This window comes from Ranitomeya variabilis, chromosome 4, assembly GCF_051348905.1.
Source record: "Ranitomeya variabilis isolate aRanVar5 chromosome 4, aRanVar5.hap1, whole genome shotgun sequence".
NCBI lineage: Eukaryota > Metazoa > Chordata > Amphibia > Anura > Dendrobatidae > Ranitomeya > Ranitomeya variabilis.
In genome coordinates this window covers 562,321,962-562,342,121 of record NC_135235.1, presented here as the reverse complement: position 1 = coordinate 562,342,121, position 20,160 = coordinate 562,321,962, and the positions used below count along the sequence as shown (strand labels likewise).

The 20,160-nt window shown below is 42.4% G+C and overlaps 1 protein-coding gene across 1 annotated transcript in view; it reads right to left on the bottom strand.

Moving 5' to 3' along the window:
- GDAP1L1 (ganglioside induced differentiation associated protein 1 like 1) overlaps positions 1 to 20,160 on the bottom strand; it is a 94,540-nt gene that overhangs the window by 15,365 nt on the left and 59,015 nt on the right. Inside the window, exons 2-5 of the mRNA XM_077252781.1 lie at positions 11,460 to 11,652; positions 5,381 to 5,554; positions 4,216 to 4,310; positions 1,617 to 1,731 (exon numbers count right to left, since the gene is read on the bottom strand). Of these exons, the coding sequence (XP_077108896.1) occupies positions 1,617 to 1,731; positions 4,216 to 4,310; positions 5,381 to 5,554; positions 11,460 to 11,652 (577 nt within the window). The remainder of the gene's footprint in view (positions 1 to 1,616; positions 1,732 to 4,215; positions 4,311 to 5,380; positions 5,555 to 11,459; positions 11,653 to 20,160) is intronic.

Here is a 20,160-nt window from a genome sequence, read left to right as displayed (position 1 = left end):
TGTCTGCCTGCTAGATTACTGATATCATTTCTACTTAACCCATAGTCTTTTTTTCTACCATATCATATCACTCACAGAGCAGGTCCATCCAATTTCTAATGGGTCGTTCTACCCTAGTGCGGCCTGGCATCTGTGCAAATTTGTCTGGTTCTGGCCCCAAGCCTGGGTGTTATAATTACCATACTAGATCACATTATTATTTGACTTTTTGCTTAGGAATGCCATTTTATATTAACACGTTTGATCAATATGTAGTATATGTATGGTAACCTTTCTCCTTATTTAGTCATATGGTAAGGACACCTTTACTGTGAAAGAGGGCTTCCCAACACACACATTTCTGGCACATAGGCTAGAGATAGAGAGAATCAATTATGGTAAATTCTCACCCCTCTGATCTGGCGACCAGTCTGGCCCATCATTGCAAGTGGTCATCAGTTCTGTGCCCAACATCCTAGACCCGCATCCTAGGTGCCTCTTACTATAGGCCCTGCAATGTTATGATACCTGAGGGCCAAGCCCATCATGACATTGCTTGAGGCCTAATAACTAGGTCTCACATGATGATGTGTAGCATTCAGTTAGAGCTGACCAAGTTTGCAGTGTAATGTGCTTGACTTCTCGTTACTCCCACTGACCGTTCATTCACTTATAATGAACAGGAAATTAAGGCATTGATTTTTTTTTCCAGGTTGGGTTTGCTAATTAAAATGTTGGGTTTTTTTGTGCTCCTCAATACATTGATTTAAGCTGTGGGCATTTCCATGTTTTTACATACACTGCACACTAATGCAACAGATCTCAAAATTCAAAGATATATTTATTCACTAGAAGGGGTTGTCCGGTAAATACAAATAATCACTTATCCATAGGATAGGTTATAACTTTCTGATCAGTGGTGGTCAGGACGTTGCCACCTGCACTATTCAGCAGAACTGGGAATTTTTATCCCCATCACAGAAAGTGGGGATGCTCATGGGGCTACCAGAAACATCTGAGAGCAGCACTCAACAGTCCCATAGGGAATGAATAAAACTGCCCTATTCTGTTGATCAGTGCAGCTCCCAGTGCTCAAACCCGCATGATGAATGAGTGATCACAGGACAACCCCTGTAAGCTGAAATTAACAGACCATTGTTGTCTGAGGACCTTTAGTTTAACCCATCTTTTGCCATGACCATCTATTGTTTCTTCTGGTTTTGCATCAATTCATTGTCAAAAGGACATGTCCCAACACACTCTGACACTGTTCAATCAGTGCTAGTAATTTTAAGACCCCATACTCTTGGCTCGGCCAAGCGTTCCTGTGCGCTCGACTCTTCTCTGACTACTCTAGGAGCGGGAAGAACAAAATGATAAGGGATTGAAATCCAGAAAGACGTATGCTTTTCTTCCTCTACAACATCTGTTGTAGGAGAATAGGGAAGGGCACCATACATTAGACAGTTGGCTTGATGTCACAGGTTTGGCCAAGTTTAGTCTAATGTGTATGGGGGCCATTAAAGCCCAGTTACCATAGGTGGTATTTTCTTAGCAGCAAACTGAGCTATGAATACATAAGAAGGTCCAGACCTAATGGATGAGATTATCTCTTACAAAGAACAGTTGAATATTACCTTCATACTCAATCTTCCTTTTTTCCAGCTCAGCCTCCAGCTGGTCTAACACCATGGCTAGCTCAATTAGGATTTTCTTCAGGTTGTTTACATTGTCGTGTTCCAGGATTTTCGCCTTAGGAAATTAATAAGGATACCAGTATTAGATATGTAGAGTATTGGACTATGAGCACTGACCTTGCTATAATGGTGGGATAGATTGAATGCAACGTCTGGTTACACATCCGTGGACCTTATCCGTATCCTGTGGACACCTTCTATGTAATGTGTGTTGGTATCAATTATTATGTTTTTCTATAGACTGATCCATACAATTTACTATATCATTGGGATCATTGTGAGGAGGTTATCTAGAATTTCAGAGGAATTATGAGGGTTGGCATAAGACCCAAGAACTTCATATCACGGTAACCTAAAACAATGTCCCCAATCATCGATTCAGGAACTATATGCCCAATTCATTGTTCTTACCAGAGTGTCTTATTTCCTTCTACCCAATTAACTCATGACTGCTCAGCTGAGCAAGTATGTGTACTGAAGGTGGTTGGCAAGAGAAGCCCATCCAGAGTTTGGCAGACAGCTATCTAATGTATACAGACACCCTCGCAATCATATATGAGGCTCATTGCTGAGATATCTTAAGTTAGCTCTCAAGCTAGAAATGGTGTGTGGCCTTTGGCAAGGGAAGCATACTCCAGAGTTGAATTTCTTACAAAGGAAATAAAATTATGTTACTACTCCATGTATGTTACCATGTCCAGCTTGGACATCTCACAACTATTATAGTGAAGTCCAGAGCTTAGTAATGTATGGATTTTTTAAATGCATTTATGTATTAGTTTATTAGACACAGCCAGACTCTATGTATGATTTTTTGAGTTACAAATAAAGCATAGTGTTTAAGGGATAAAGGTTCTCCTACTGCAGAGCATCAAGACAGCGTAAGGAGACTTATAAGCCATGCAATCCTCCTCTGGAAATATACATATGGAAATACCTCTTTGGAGAGGACAGGAGCTTTAGTGCCACTTATTAGAAGTAGCAATTCAAAAATTTAACATCAGCTCTTTAAAGGCCCTTTGAAAGGTTGATATTGACATTTAGGATTGGTACTTCCAATAGGAAAAGGTGGTATTAGAGTTGCAAACGTCTTCTTCTCTGAAGAGGTTATTTGCATGGATAAAACATATAAATAAATACTATAGGGACACACTGCATTATATGGTGCCTATGTGGCGCCCCTGAGGTCCGGTCACCAGAGGTACTGCACCTCATCCAGAGGTGTGGGACTCCGCTCTCTGGTAAGGATGGGCACTAACCAGGACCCACACACTTGCATTCAACATCACATCACCTTAGCCTGGCAAGTTGGGCAGACCCTAGAGAATGGGGCGGGATCTCACTCAGGCAAGAAGGGTGGTGACAGTTGGAGGGGAGTGTGTAGTCAGTCTGTGGGGAGGAGGAGAGCAGATGTGAGAATCGGTGAGAGGAAGTAAATGGAGTGAGATGTGCAGAAAGGAGCTCCCAGAGAGAGGGAGCTAGAGAAAGGTGAAGCTACAGAAATGAGGAGAGAAATAGACTTCAAGAGAAAGAAGGGGTCCTAGGGGCACGGGTAGTGAGCAATCCACCCGTGGGGCCCGCATCCACACCGACCATAGTTGGGTGGAGGGACCAGGTCACAGAGGGGGAACCAGCCCCCCAAGACTAGTGGAGGACTACAAGGCTCAGCTAGCAAGCCGGAGGCTGTGGTATCTGTATGTGCCACATCTACATCCACACACATTCGCTGAAAAGGCAGTCACGTAGGACCAAGGGGACTAGACAGACGTCACCCGACAAGATCCGAGGTGGCTGGCTTGGGACACTGTGTGTGAAGGTGCAGGGCAGGAAAGGTGGGAGCCAGCACAGCAAGACAGCCAGGAAAGGAACATAAGAAGGGGGTTCTGGCAAAGTGTACCCCGAATTACCTGAGAGCTGGCTGGATCACAGACCCAGAGGACACAGCACCTCGGCTGGGGATTGCCTAAAGAACTGTGAGTAAAAGTGTGGAAACTGCACCCTGCTGTGTCCTCTGAATCATTTTTGCGTCACCTGCCCTGCACTACAACATCCAGCATTGACATTAACCCCATAACTACCCTGGGGCCTAGCTCTACCCATGGAGAGCGGTACCAACTCTGCTGCATCACCATCTGCCCCAGAGGACCTGAACTGCAGCATCAGCCACCACCTCATTGCCAAATACCACGGGTGACGTCACGAACAATCTCCCCTTTAATTTCAGTTCATTGACTTTTATTGGACGCCCAGGGCCACGGACCGGGTCACTGCTGCTGTGACACATCCCTTTAAGAATCGGCCTGGTACTGAGTATCCCCACGGCCCTAGCAGGCGCTCCACATACAGATATCACATACAGTAATATAAGGATGCCCAGGGACTGCCTCAGCAAGAGCCTCTCTTTGTACTATCAGATGGGGTCTCAAATAGAAGCCTCTTACTATTAACATTGCATGGCCCAATTGACCTTAAAAAAGGGGGTGGTCACTTATGTTGCAGAAGATAAAATCATGCATGCCAGGATGGTTATGAAACTTACCATGAGCTTTTTGTGTTTGGAAAGGTATGGCTCTGTTAGTTGAGGCTCCTCATTGTCAAGTTTCAAGAGTTCAGTGGTGGCATTGGCAAGGTGCCCTAAGGATTCAATGCAAATGAATTTAACAGTTTAATTAAAAACCATGCACATACACAGTGACCCAAGTTAGTCCAACTTAAAGGTCTTTATTTTGGCAACTTACAAAAATAACTAAAACTTTATCCTCCTGTTCACAGCCAGATCGTCCGTATCAAATCCGTTGATGTGGGCAACTGTGCCACTGTATCACTAATGGGTGTGTCAGTGGATTTGATTTGCCTGGCTCTGACCTGTCCTACACAGAGCTCTGGCTCTGATGCTTGAAAACCAGAGAGTGACACATCCAAACCTAACTGAAAGCTAAATGGGAATCATGGACATGGGGCACTCCAAAGACCCGGAGTGAAGGGAGAGATCCATCCCATTACCATCCTGCAGATCTCTCCAAAAATAAAAACTCATGTCATTTTTTATTAAATCTGACTTGGTCAAATAGTTTGACAAAGTCCACACTCTCTTTTATTTTGCATTGTAACCACAGCTGTGGCTGTAATTACCATGCTCTCCAGCGGGTTCAGTATGTTTCTATGAGCATCATATTGGACACATAACGATCTTCGTATATGATCCCCCTCACTGCCTTACAATATATATATACCAAATTCCTAAACTGAACCTACATTCAGCATTGTACTAACTGCTTAGCTAATGTTTGTGGGACAATCAAGGCTTCTTCACAGTGGTTATCTGAGAGAAAATTAAAATCAATAAACGCCCGTCCATTACTGACTTTGTTCTCAGTAATCGAAAGTCAAGATTGATGTTACTCTTGGCTTAATTGAATTGATAGGAGATCACTTCACTACTACATAGACATATGCCCTACCTGGTCATATGGAATGGTTGTCTCCATATTGACCCATTTTCTTTGATATTTCCATGTTTCTAGAGGACAGGGCCAATCAAATCATCTGAAGGGTCACCTATTTGTCACTTAGATGGCATTTTTGGATCTCATTAAAGGCCTATCCACTAGTGGTTATCATACGACAGATCTTCTATTGATACCTTCCATGAAAATGACTTCTAAATGTCTTCCTAAAGGCAGCCAGGTAACATGGCCACTTACGGCGAATCTCAGCGGTGGCGTACTTTGGGATCATAGAATCTATGGTGAGCTCTGGGTGAAGAATACATCCATGAGTGTAGGCATCCATTGGCAAGTTCTCTAGAGTTTCTCTGTACTGAAGAACCCTGGAGTGGAGGAGGCTTTCAGATTCTGGTATTAACTGTGGAATAAGTTCTGAAATGCAAACACAACATGAAATATATCATAAGACACAGGTCATCAGACTCAAGTCCAGCAGGTGCTCCTAAAGGAACTCTATTGCTAGGACATTCCCTTTTAAATTGAAGTTAGTCTAAGGAACCAAGAAGATAGCATCTAGACAGCAGCCCACTTACTGATCGGACCAAGGGGTGAGGCAGTGCATATGCTTGAAACATTACTTGGCAGATAAGGGAGTCAAAATTTACCTGCCTGCATTAATTAGGACAGTGGGCAGTATCTTATCAATATAGTAAAACTCGTGGCTTGCAATGTTGCCAAAGTAATTAAACAACTTAAGGTACCGTTACACTAAGCGACGCTCCAGCGATATAGACAACGATCCGACCTAAACTAGATCGCTGGAGCGTCGCTGTTTAGGTCGCTGTAGAGACGTCAAACACAGCAGCTCCAGAACGATGCAGGAGCGATCCAGTGACGTAACGGCGACTCACTTATCGTTCACGCTCCATGTAAAAACATTGCTGGCGTCGTTGCTTTTGCTGTCAAAGACGACGATACACGCCGATCTAGCGACCAAATAAAGTTCTGGACTTCTAGCTCCGACCAGCGATATCACAGCGGGATCCAGATCGCTGCTGCGTGTCAAACTCAACGAGATCGCTATCCAGGACGCTGCAACGTCACGGATCGCTATCGTTATCGTTGGAAAGTTGTTTAGTGTGAAGGTACCTTTAGCTACAAACATTTGAAGGGTGTCTCAGTAGAGCCCCTGTCCAGCTTTGCCCTCATTCACAATGACGTTGTTTGACACATGGTAAGGTTTTAATACTGGAGACAGTTAAGGAACATGTTGATGGGTACACCTTGTTGCGGCGGGATGGCTGTTATGCTTTTTTTTTTTTACCAAAATAGCGTTAACTAAGTATACTTTGTTATTTATGCATATTATTAATATTTACTGTCTGTAAGGTATATGCTCATTTTGGTTTTTTTTGTTTTTGTTTTTGGGTTTTGTCTGTGAAATGGCCACAGTGTGAACGTGCGCTTGCATTTTCCATATATACCAGCTTATATTCTAGCTCAGTGTTCCCCAACTCCAGTCCTCAAGAGCCACCAACAGGTCATGTTTTCAGGATTTCCTTGGTATTACACAGGTGATGGGATTCTTGGTCATCCAGCTGATGCAAGTCTCACCTGTGTAATACTAAGGAAATCCTGAAAACATGACCTGTTGGTGGCTCTTGAGAACCAGAGTTGGGGGAGCACTGTTCTAGCTTAGTTCTTTGGTTTAGCTACAAATATTGAAATACCCTATCTATCAAATTTGTTGTGTTGATTAGGAAATTTTTTAAAGGATGCTATAAGATTAGAACATCTTGTAGAAACTATGCTATGCTTTCTCATAAGTTTTGTCTGGAATTGCAACATTCATAGGAATGGAGCTAAGCTGCAGCACTGCATACAGCCTGTGGACAATGGTGGTGCTGTTTGTGAAGGTTTTGGAAACAGTTATCCCTTTTAACCCCTTTAAGGAAATACATCATCGACATAATGAGAGGGGTCACTACACCAAGCAACACGTTAACATATACAGCCATATTCCATCAGGTGTCATATATAATCTTTTACAATATCTTCTAACCTTCAGCTCGCACCCAGCATGTTCATTTACAAGTCACAAGGCTCAGTTAAACTGACAAGCAGCCATAATTTAGGCCTTTACCAGTGCTAACAGCTGGCTGCTCCCAGATGGCATTTTAAGAAGGAAATTAAAGTGTGATCAGAGAGTTGGGCAACACAGAAAATGCACACAAATAATGGCTGCGTCTACTTTCCCCTGCTCAATGCACTAAGTGAAGGGGTTTACCGTAAATTACAGCCAGTGCCAGAGGAATAGGAAAGGTGCGGAGAATTTGTAGATGCATAAGTCTCACTTTGCAGATACAAATATTAGATGCTACATATATTTATATATATATATATATATATATATATATATATATATATATATATATATATATCTCCTGATAGAAGGACGGTTATGACATACAGTCATCAATCATCCGCCCAGCCTAAAGCAGGTAATAGAAGCATAACTATCATAGATCAGTGATTCTCGCCTTTGTTACTATAGCAGAGCCATTAGATTTTTTTCTTCTTTCAGAGAACCACTATTCACACCACTACATTGTAAAAATACGCAGGTTTATATCAGCAGGGGTCAGAGGTAGTGAGATTTATATGTTTTTTAAGCACGAGCACGTTTTTGTTTTTGCACTATTGTTTGAGTCCATGTATCTCACTCTAACACATCAAGACCAAGATATAGACATATAATACATTGGTCTGGTTTCTCCTGCCTATCTCCTTTTCTGGTCTGGTATATATGACGAGGCATCTGTGACACTTATAAGAGGGTATACATATCAGGAGTCACAGGGTCAGCCGTCGGTGAGCGGGGGCGCCAATCTCGCATGTTTGTTTAGGGTGCCAACCTCCGCTGATAGGTAGGAGTTTATTAGAGGCTGTATCAATAGGGTATACAGTATGTAGAGTGCACGGTTATGTGGTTTTGTGTATATCTGTGTGTAGCTGTCTCATGGTTTTTATTTGAATTTAATAAACTTGTGGTTTTTATCTAAAATATCAATTACTACTAAGGGTTATTCGCTTTTCTAAATTCATTGTTTTTTGACTCTTCTAGCTACTTGTAGTAGTATATGGGTATTATATTGTAAAAATACCCCAAAAACAGGATGAATTCAAGACCTGTAAAGACAAGGTCGCAATTTTATTGGTCAATTAAAAAACAAACAAAAATAAAGCACATATTATGGTGATAAGAAAAAAACATTATGTATGCATCTGGTACATACAGTTAAAAAAAAATATATATATATATAAAAGAGAAAATTTTAGCTATCTACAAAGAGCGTAATAGGGATGGGATAGTACGGACAAACCATGCTAAACTTATGTCTTGGTGTCAATAAAACACATCACACAATAGTAATGGACCTCTAACGAGTATCTCCAGTACAATATATAATTCAGATGTAACAAACATCAAGAGAGACAAAATAAAAATATTACCATGAAGATTCCTATTATACAGACATCCATGCATTTCGCATTCATCACTTCACACCCCCAGATGAAGCAGTAAATGCGAAACGCACATCAGGCGAGGGTGGCTGCCTGTATAATAGGAATCTTCTTGGTAATATTAGCATTTTGTCTCTCTTGATGTCTGTTGCATTTGCATTATATATTGTACTGGGGATACTCTTTAGAGGTCTATTACTATCATATTTTGCCAAGATCAAGACACTTCCCTTAATATAATGATATTCATCCAATATACTGTATATCTTAGCATTTTGATACATAATTTTTTTTCAATTCACCAATAAAATCATGATTTTGTTACTGCACTCCTGTATTTTGTTGTTTTTTTGGTGCTAGCTAAAGACTTTATACAGTGGACAGTTTGTTTGATTTGTGTATTCTTATATTATAGGAGCTTAGCATAAGAACAAGTAATGCATGAAAGGGTATGTCCTATGAAAACAATATTATCACCCATCTACGGAGAGGTGATAAATTATCAGTCGATGAGAGCCCAACACTTGGGCCTGCACAGAACATCAAAATGGAGTAGCATAGCTCCTACTCGACCGCTGCTACATTCATTCCCTATGGGGCTGCCAAGCGCTGCACGTGGGTCATCCCAGCAGCCCCATAGAGAATGAATGGACTGATGGTCAAGTATCCGACCTGTTGCTAGATTCTAACTGGGATTAAAGTACCTCTTTTGGGAATAAAAATTTGTTTTATGCACATCTGAACATCTGAATGATCGGACCCCAGGTTAACAATAAGTTACTTACCACCAATAGATTAACTATAGTCTGGATAACATATGCTGTCTGTTTTGCCTGTACCATGTCAAACATATTTGGCAGGCTGCGATAAGTTTGCATTCCTTAAGTTATCAGGGTTTAAGAGGAGTTACCGTTTCTCATTGTGTAGACCACCAGCTGTCAGTGTCTGACTCTTTAGAGAGCCGTGCCACACTATTTAAAGGGGTTGTCCACTACTAGGCTAACCCCTTCTTATTCCTCATGTTTGTCCCTGTGAAAATAAAAGCACTTATACTCACCATTCCAGCGGTGTCAGCACTCGAGTTCCCAGGGCTCACTTTGGTTGTTAGGACACGTGATCCCTGCACCCAATCTGCGCTTGGGTCACTGTCCCCACCTTTGGACATACAGTTTAAGTAATCAAGATGAAGTTAGTGCTGCGGCTGGCCACTCACTACCTCTTGAGTACTTATGCATCCAAAGATGGGGACAGTGACCCAAGCGCAGATTGGGAGCAGGGCTTATGTGTCATAAGAACCACCGACACTGCTGGAACGGCACCAGCAAGAGAGAGCATAAGTGTTTTTATTTTCACAAGGACAAACAATCAGATAGATAATAATAATAATAATCTTTATTTTTATATAGCGCAAACATATTCCGCAGCACTTTACAGTTTGCACACATTATCATCGCTGTCCCCAGTGGGGTTCACAATCTAAATTCCCTATCAGTATGTCTTTGGAATGTGGGAGGAAACTGTAGTGCCCGGAGGAAACCCACACAAACACGAAGAGAACATACAAACTCTTTGCAGACCTTGGTTTGGTTTGAACCCTGGACTCCAGCGCTGCAAGGCTGCAGTGCAACCACTGTGCCACCTAGTAGTGGACAACCCCTTTAAGATATTAGCCAAATCATATTTATCTCCAGAAAGAAAGTTAATTTATTTATTTGCTTACAATCCCAAATGGATAGGCCATCTTGCTGCTTTCTCGGACAGATTCCGTAGAAAATTACAGACAAAATACACAACCGGTAGAAAGAAAGAGGGTCAATTAGTTGCCAAATCTAAGGATTTCATTTGGTGAACTTTGCATCACTGAAGCCTATAGCACCTAGAAGGTGGCTACATAACAGGTACTTGTAGGCTGAAGGCATTATACCGGACAGATTTCCATAGGACCTTCTTCTATTTAGACACATTGGTGGTGAAGCTTTTAGTGAAGTTTATTACTTTTTGCTTAATTTACCATAGTAGTATTTAGAGGTCCTATAGCCAGGGCCAAGACAAAGGCAGGAGGCCACCAGAGCACCATTAAGGGATAGAAGGGAATTGTCCATTTGACAGCTATCATGCTGAACTTCAGTGACTAACAATGGTTGTGCAACCACTGCACTAATAGACCTTGTCCTACTTCTGCCTAGTTTGAGGCAAACATCAATACCTACTGTTCCAGATGGGGAGAGAAGTATTGGTACCAGAACGAGGGGCCCAATTAAATCTTTTAGATTCCCTGTTCTGATACCAGTTCATTTATCTATGAATAAGAACTGAGTTAAAATGCAGGAAAAAGGTCAATCAATATTTTGAATGCACTTGGGGATGTCAATGTTTTAACTTTATTGGAATACAACTTGCAATTTGTATCTGAAATATGGCTGGAGGACTCTTTACTTTAACCAGTTCATTCCACCATATTGCTCCCCATTTGGAACAGTAGATTTTGCTGATTACCTTGATCATGGAGAAAAAAACCCTGAGTAAATTGTCAGCCCTCATAAGAAAAAGAAATATAGCCAACATGGACAATTATCACTGTACCCCAGGCCCCATACAAGCCACTGTACACATGTCTTTGTCAGCTGTTGACTCTTGGCTACTCCATCACCTAATATTACCTATTGGGCATGGTAATATCATTTATGCTGTGGGCATGGTAATATCATTTATGCTGTGGGCATGGTAATATAATTCATGCTGTGGGCATGGTTAGTTCAATTCCATTAAATAATTATTTCATAATTTTGATTAAAAAAAGACAATACTTTACCACCCACGAAATTGTTCTCAATGTAGTCTATGATCTGGTTATAGTCGCTGATGATGTTATCACCATGGATTACTACTGGAACTTCCTCCCCAAGATTGAGTCTCATGAACCATGGCTCTTTCTGTTCTGCTAGGGGAAGGCTGACGTCTCGCTCGTCACATGGCAAACCTTTCTCTGAAATCACCAAACGTATCTGCAACATGACAAGAAGAAACTTATTTTACTAATAGCATCTAATGATAAGAAGTCTGCTAACAATTTCTCTCACAAACAATGGAAGTTATTACAGGAACTAAAGAACATGAAAGACATAGTAATAAAAATGTCTGATAAAGGAGGAATAGTGGTGGTCTAGAATTCTACAGACTACCATTTTAAAATTATGGAACTGCTATCTGACCCATCCACTTATGAAAAGCTGAAAACAAATCCCTCAATTAAATTTAAGGATCAAGTGGATAAAATCATTGAAGAGGGTTATAGCCTTGGTGTTCTTACAAAAAAACAAGCTGATTATTTGGTTGTAAAAAACCCAGTGTGCCCGATTTTACACAGGCTTCCAAAAGTTCACAAAAATGAAGCTATTCATCCCGTGAGGCCAACAGTGTCTGGTATTGGCTCGGCCAATGAACACTTGTGTGAATGGGTAGATTCATTGTTGCAGCCCCTTGTATGTAGAATTCCGGGATATATCAGAGATTCCAAAGAGGTGTTAAAAGTTTTTTTGGATAAGTTATGGCTGTCCGATTATTTGTGGCTTTGTTGTGATGTTATTTCATTGTACACGTGTATCCCGCATAATTTGGCCATGCAAGCTCTTCAGTTTCATCTTGACAAATTCAGTAATTATTCAGTGGATTTGAGTAATTTTATTTTAGAGGCTACAATTTTTTTGATGACGCATAATTTATTTTCCTTTGATGGTAATTTTTTTTTGCAGAAATCCGGTGTGGCCATGGGTGCCAAATTTTCACCTTCCTTGGCTAACCTGGTAATGGCATTTTGGGAATATGAATTTATATTTTCTGTGTCTAATCCTTTTCTCTCCTGCTTGGTGTGGTATGGAAGATACATCGATGATTTGCTCATAATTTGGGGTACTGATGTATCTGTCATGCCAGAATTCATGAACTATCTTAATTCTAATGGGTATAACATTCGTTTCACTCATAGACATGATTACAGTCAAATTAATTAATCGGTTAATTTCAACTAGTACACATCATAAGTCATTAAGTGGTAACACCATTCTACATGCTAACAGTGGCCACCCGAGACACACAATTCGGTCAGTCCCTGTAGGTGAATTTACCAGAGTGAAACGTAATTGTAGCAACGACTTGGATTTGAATAGGGAAATTGACATGGTATCCGGCAAGTTAAAACTCCGTAATTATCCACATTGGACCCTCAATAGAGCACGTAAAATTTTGACCCATAAAAAACGTGAGGATCTTAGAAATAGTATCTTCTGATTTTAGATCTGATGTTGGTAATAAACCTTATGTGTGTTTTCAATTCAGTCCCCAGTTTTATGAAATTGTTATGACCCCAATGGCGAGGGTCTCAGAGGAACGTGGAAGTCTGCAGAATACAAAAATCCAGCTCATAGGGCAGTGGTAACTGGGTTGACCATATATCTACTCCTAACGCCAACACTAGAAGTAGCCGGGGATCATTCCTACGTTGATTCTAGATGACACGCGCCAGCCGGAGAATCTAGCTACCCCTAGTAGAGGAAAACAAAGACCTTTCTTGCCTCCAGAGAAGGGGACCCCAAAGCTGGATAGAAGCCCCCCACAAATAATGACGGTTAGGTAAGAGGAAATGACAAACACAGAAATGAACCAGGTTTAGCACAGAGAGGCCCGCTTACTGATAGCAGAATAAAGAAAGGTAACTTATATGGTCAACAAAAACCCTATCAAAATCCACACTGGAAATTCAAGAACCCCCGAACCGTCTAACGGTCCGGGGGGAGAACACCAGCCCCCCTAGAGCTTCCAGCAAAGGTCAGGATATAGATTTGGAACAAGCTGGACAAAAATACAAAACCAAAACAAATATCAAAAAGCAAAAGGCAGACTTAGCTGATATAACTGGAACCAGGATCAGTAGACAAGAGCACAGCAGACTAGCTCTGATAACTACGTTGCCAGGCATTGAACTGAAGGTCCAGGGAGCTTATATAGCAACACCCCTAACTAACGACCCAGGTGCGGATAAAAGGAATGACAGAAAAACCAGAGTCAAAAAACTAGTAACCACTAGAGGGAGCAAAAAGCAAATTCACAACAGTACCCCCCCCTTAGTGAGGGGTCACCGAACCCTCACCACGACCACCAGGGCGATCAGGATGAGCGGCATGAAAGGCACGAACTAAATTGGCCGCATGAACATCAGAGGCGACCACCCAGGAATTATCCTCCTGACCATAGCCCTTCCACTTGACCAGGTACTGAAGCCTCCGCCTGGAGAGGCGAGAATCCAAGATCTTCTCCACCACGTACTCCAACTCGCCCTCAACCAACACCGGAGCAGGAGGCTCAACAGAAGGAACTACAGGCACAATGTACCGCCGCAACAAGGACCTATGAAATACATTGTGAATAGCAAACGACACAGGAAGATCCAGACGAAAAGATACAGGATTAAGGATTTCCAATATCTTGTAAGGCCCAATAAAACGAGGTTTAAATTTGGGAGAGGAGACCTTCATAGGAACAAAGCGGGAAGAAAGCCATACCAAATCCCCAACGCGTAGTCGGGGACCCACACCGCGGCGGCGGTTGGCAAAGCGCTGAGCCTTCTCCTGTGACAACTTCAAGTTGTCCACCACATGATTCCAGATCTGCTGCAACCTATCCACCACAGAATCCACCCCAGGACAGTCAGAAGGCTCCACATGACCCGAAGAAAAGCGAGGATGGAAACCAGAGTTGCAGAAAAAAGGCGAAACCAAGGTGGCGGAACTAGCCCGATTATTAAGGGCAAACTCAGCCAACGGCAAGAATGTCACCCAATCGTCCTGATCAGCAGAGACAAAACACCTCAAATAAGCCTCCAAAGTCTGATTGGTTCGCTCCGTCTGTCCATTAGTCTGAGGATGGAAAGCAGACGAAAACGACAAATCAATGCCCATCCTACTACAAAAGGATCGCCAGAACCTGGAAACGAACTGGGATCCTCTGTCTGACACAATATTCTCAGGGATGCCGTGCAAACGAACCACGTTCTGGAAAAACACAGGAACCAGATCGGAAGAGGAAGGCAGCTTAGGCAAAGGAACCAAATGGACCATCTTGGAGAAGCGATCACATATCACCCAGATAACGGACATGCCCTGAGATAGCGGAAGATCAGAAATGAAATCCATGGAGATATGTGTCCAAGGTCTCTTCGGGACAGGCAAGGGCAAGAGCAAACCGCTGGCACGAGAACAGCAAGGCTTAGCTCGAGCACAAGTCCCACAGGACTGCACAAATGACCGCACATCCCTTGACAAGGAAGGCCACCAAAAGGACCTGGCCACCAGATCTCTGGTGCCAAAAATTCCCGGGTGACCTGCCAACACCGAGGAATGAACCTCGGAAATGACTCTGCTGGTCCACTTATCCGGGACAAACAGTCTGTCAGGTGGACAAGACTCAGGCCTATCAGCCTGAAATCTCTGCAACACACGTCGCAGATCCGGAGAAATAGCTGACAAGATAACTCCATCTTTAAGAATACCAACAGGATCAGCGACTCCAGGAGCATCAGGCACAAAGCTCCTAGAAAGAGCATCGGCCTTCACATTCTTTGAACCTGGTAAATACGAGACAACAAAATCAAAGCGGGAGAAAAACAATGACCAGCGGGCCTGTCTCGGATTAAGGCGTTTAGCAGACTTGAGATACATCAGATTTTTGTGATCAGTCAAGACCACCACACGATGCTTAGCACCCTCGAGCCAATGACGCCACTCCTCAAATGCCCATTTCATGGCCAACAACTCCCGATTGCCCACATCATAATTTCGCTCGGCAGGCGAAAACTTCCTAGAGAAAAAGGCACAAGGTTTCATAACAGAGCAACCAGGGCCTCTCTGCGACAAAACGGCCCCTGCCCCAATCTCCGAAGCATCCACCTCAACCTGAAAGGGAAGTGAGACGTCAGGCTGGCACAAAACAGGCGCCGAAGTAAACCGGCGTTTCAACTCCTGGAAAGCCTCCACGGCAGCAGGAGCCCAGTTAGCTACATCGGAGCCCTTCTTGGTCATATCCGTCAAAGGTTTCACAATGCTAGAAAAATTAGCGATAAAACGACGGTAGAAGTTAGCGAAGCCCAAGAACTTCTGAAGACTTAACTGACGAGGGCTGAGTCCAATCAAGAATAGCTCGGACCTTGACTGGGTCCATCTCCACAGCAGAAGGGGAAAAAATGAACCCCAAAAAGGGAACCTTCTGTACACCAAAGAGACACTTTGAGCCCTTGACAAACAAAGAATTTTCACGCAAAATTTTAAAGACCAACCTGACCTGCTCCACATGCGAATCCCAATTATCAGAAAAAACCAAAATATCATCCAGATAAACAATCAAAAATTTATCCAGATACTTCCGGAAAATGTCATGCATAAAGGACTGAAAAACTGAAGGCGCATTGGAGAGCCCAAAAGGCATCACCAAGTACTCAAAATGACCTTCGGGCGTATTGAATGCGGTTTTCCATTCATCACCTTGCTTAATGCGCACAAGGTTGTACGCACCACGAAGGTCTATCTTGGTGAACCACTTGGCACCCTTAATCCGGGCAAACAAGTCAGACAACAGCGGTAAAGGATACTGAAATTTGACAGTGATCTTATTTAAAAGCCGATAATCAATACAAGGTCTCAAAGATCCGTCCTTTTTTGCCACAAAAAAGAATCCCGCACCAAGAGGGGAAGAAGACGGACGAATATGTCCTTTCTCCAGAGACTCCTTGATATATGAACGCATAGCGGTATGTTCAGGTACCGACAGATTAAACAGTCTTCCCTTAGGAAATTTACTGCCTGGGATCAAATCTATAGCACAGTCACAGTCCCTATGAGGAGGCAGTGCACTGGACTCAGACTCACTGAAGACATCCTGATAATCAGACAAATACTCCGGAACTTCCGAAGGCGTAGAAGAAGCAATAGACACAGGCAGGGAATCCCCATGAATACCACGACAGCCCCAACTAGAGACTGACATAGCCTTCCAGTCCAGGACTGGATTATGGGACTGTAACCATGGCAGCCCTAAAACAACCAAATCATGCATTTTATGTAAAACCAGGAAACGTATCACCTCGCGGTGTTCAGGAGTCATGCACATGGTAACCTGTGTCCAATACTGCGGTTTATTTGCTGCCAATGGTGTAGCATCAATACCCCTAAGAGGAATAGGATTTTCTAATGGTTCAAGAGTAAAACCACAGCGCTTAGCAAATGAGAGATCCATGAGACTCAGGGCAGCACCTGAATCTACAAACGCCATGACAGGATAAGATGACAGTGAGCAAATCAAAGTTACAGACAGAATAAATTTAGGTTGCAAATTACCAACGGTGACAGGACTAACAACCTTAGCTATACGTTTAGAGCATGCTGAGATAACATGTGTAGAATCACCACAGTAGTAGCACAAGCCATTCCGGCGTCTATGAATTTTCCGCTCATTTCTAGTCAGGATTCTATCACATTGCATTAAATCAGGTGTCTGTTCAGACAACACCATGAGGGAATTTGCGGTTTTTCTATCACATTGCACCGAATTAGGTGTCTGTTCAGACAACACCATGAGGGAATTTGCGGTTTTGCGCTCCCGCAACCGCCGGTCAATTTGAATAGCCAGGGACATGGTATCATTCAGACCTGTGGGAATGGGAAAACCCACCATAACATTCTTAATGGCTTCAGAAAGGCCATTTCTAAAATTAGCGGCCAGTGCACACTCGTTCCAATGTGTCAGCACGGACCATTTCCGAAATTTTTGGCAATACACTTCAGCCTCGTCCTGCCCCTGAGACATAGCCAGCAAGGCCTTTTCTGCCTGAATCTCAAGATTGGGTTCCTCATAAAGTAAACCGAGCGCCAGAAAAAACGCATCAAGATCAGCCAATGCCGGATCTCCTGGCGCCAGCGAAAAAGCCCAATCCTGAGGGTCGCCCCGTAAGAACGAAATAACAATTTTTACTTGCTGAGCAGAATCTCCAGATGAACAGGGTCTCAGGGACAAAAACAATTTACAATTATTCACGAAATTCCTAAACTTAAACCTGTCTCCGGAAAACAGTTCAGGAATCGGTATTTTAGGTTCTGACCTAGGATTTCTGATAACATAGTCTTGTATGCCCTGCACACGAGTAGCCAGCTGGTCCACACTTGTAATCAAGGTCTGGACATTCATGTCTGCAGCAAGCATAGCCACTCTGAGGTAAAGGGGAAGAAGAAAAAAAAAAACTCAGAATCTTCTTTCTTATAATCCCTCTTCTGCAATGCATTAAACATTTAATATTGGCCTGGCAAACTGTTATGACCCCAATGGCGAGGGTCTCAGAGGAACGTGGAAGTCTGCAGAATACAAAAATCCAGCTCATAGGGCAGTGGTAACTGGGTTGACCATATATCTACTCCTAACGCCAACACTAGAAGTAGCCGGGGATCATTCCTACGTTGATTCTAGATGACACGCGCCAGCCGGAGAATCTAGCTACCCCTAGTAGAGGAAAACAAAGACCTTTCTTGCCTCCAGAGAAGGGGACCCCAAAGCTGGATAGAAGCCCCCCACAAATAATGACGGTTAGGTAAGAGGAAATGACAAACACAGAAATGAACCAGGTTTAGCACAGAGAGGCCCGCTTACTGATAGCAGAATAAAGAAAGGTAACTTATATGGTCAACAAAAACCCTATCAAAATCCACACTGGAAATTCAAGAACCCCCGAACCGTCTAACGGTCCGGGGGGAGAACACCAGCCCCCCTAGAGCTTCCAGCAAAGGTCAGGATATAGATTTGGAACAAGCTGGACAAAAATACAAAACCAAAACAAATATCAAAAAGCAAAAGGCAGACTTAGCTGATATAACTGGAACCAGGATCAGTAGACAAGAGCACAGCAGACTAGCTCTGATAACTACGTTGCCAGGCATTGAACTGAAGGTCCAGGGAGCTTATATAGCAACACCCCTAACTAACGACCCAGGTGCGGATAAAAGGAATGACAGAAAAACCAGAGTCAAAAAACTAGTAACCACTAGAGGGAGCAAAAAGCAAATTCACAACAGAAATTAAGGGAATTGTCAACAAATTTCTCCCAGTTCTATACGAGGATGAAAATTTGGCTAATATTTTGAAAGCTGGAATTAATGTAGTGGCTAGGAGAGCTCCAACTATAGGTTATAAAATTTCGCCCAGTATGTTTTGTGCAGACAAAAATAAAAATAAGACGTGGTTAGATTGCAGTGGTTTCTACAAATGTGGTTCAAATAATTGCAAAACTTGCACATATGCATTTATTACTAAAATTTATAAAATTCTGATAATTCAGCGAGTTTTAATATTAAAAATATATTAATTGTAATACCACTTTTGTAGTTTATAAAATTGATTGTACTGCATGTCATTTATCTTATGTTGGATGCACATGGCGTAAACTCAAGGTACACATTACTGAACACCTTTATGATATAAGTAACACTGGGGAATCAAGTCGCACTGTCTCTGCAGCTTCCAAACATTTTATTACACAGCATGCCCGTAGCACAAAGTATTTCCGCATACATGGCATAGAGCATGTGAATAGACCTTTACGTGGGGGTGAAGCCAGACGGCGTCTTCTCACACGTGAGGAATTTTGGATTTATTATCTCAACACCCGATTTCCAACTGGTCTTAACAAACGTAATGAATTGATGTATCACCATTAGTGTCAAATATTTTTGCATATCATGTTTTTAAATTCTAGCATGTTTTTTACTCTTTCAATTGGAATCATGTTTGTATATTTGTTTTGGTTAATCTGTTAATTATTATAGTTTTTTGTTTATGAAGGACCTTTGACTTATCACATGATCTGTTTTCTGTTCTTCATTGGTTGAAGGTGTCCATTTATTGTGTATTGGATTTTCTGTATATAGCTTTTACAAAGATCTTTAGTGATCGAAAAGCGTCGCTCCTTTCCCGTTGTGCTCTTGGAGAGTTTATTTCCACTGCTTTTAAATCGGCATAATAAAGTATTGAGCCTGAATTTTACGAATATGGAGCTGGAACAAGTATTTTTTCTTCTAATTTTATAGACAGACAACATTTCCATTATGATAGTGATTAAATGATGCAATGTGGATGAGGTTCATTTAGTACCAAACGTCACTTTAACCTCTATTCCAGGCTGTGATCTTTCCTTCTGTTAGGCCTCTTTCATATGTCAGTGTGTCCTGTATGTGTGGTGACAGTTTTCACGCTTACCAGAGACCCATTCAAGTGAATGGGTCTATGTACATGCCAGTGTGTTACCACTGACCATGTGTCCGAGGGTAAAATACGTGAACATGTACATTTTTTAACAGCAGCATGGGCAGCAAAACATCCAGCACATGGATAACACACGGATGATATCAGTCTGTCATCAGTACAACACGTACTGGCGCCAGGGAAGCAGCGTACAGTTAGCGCTGTTCCCCGATGCAGGG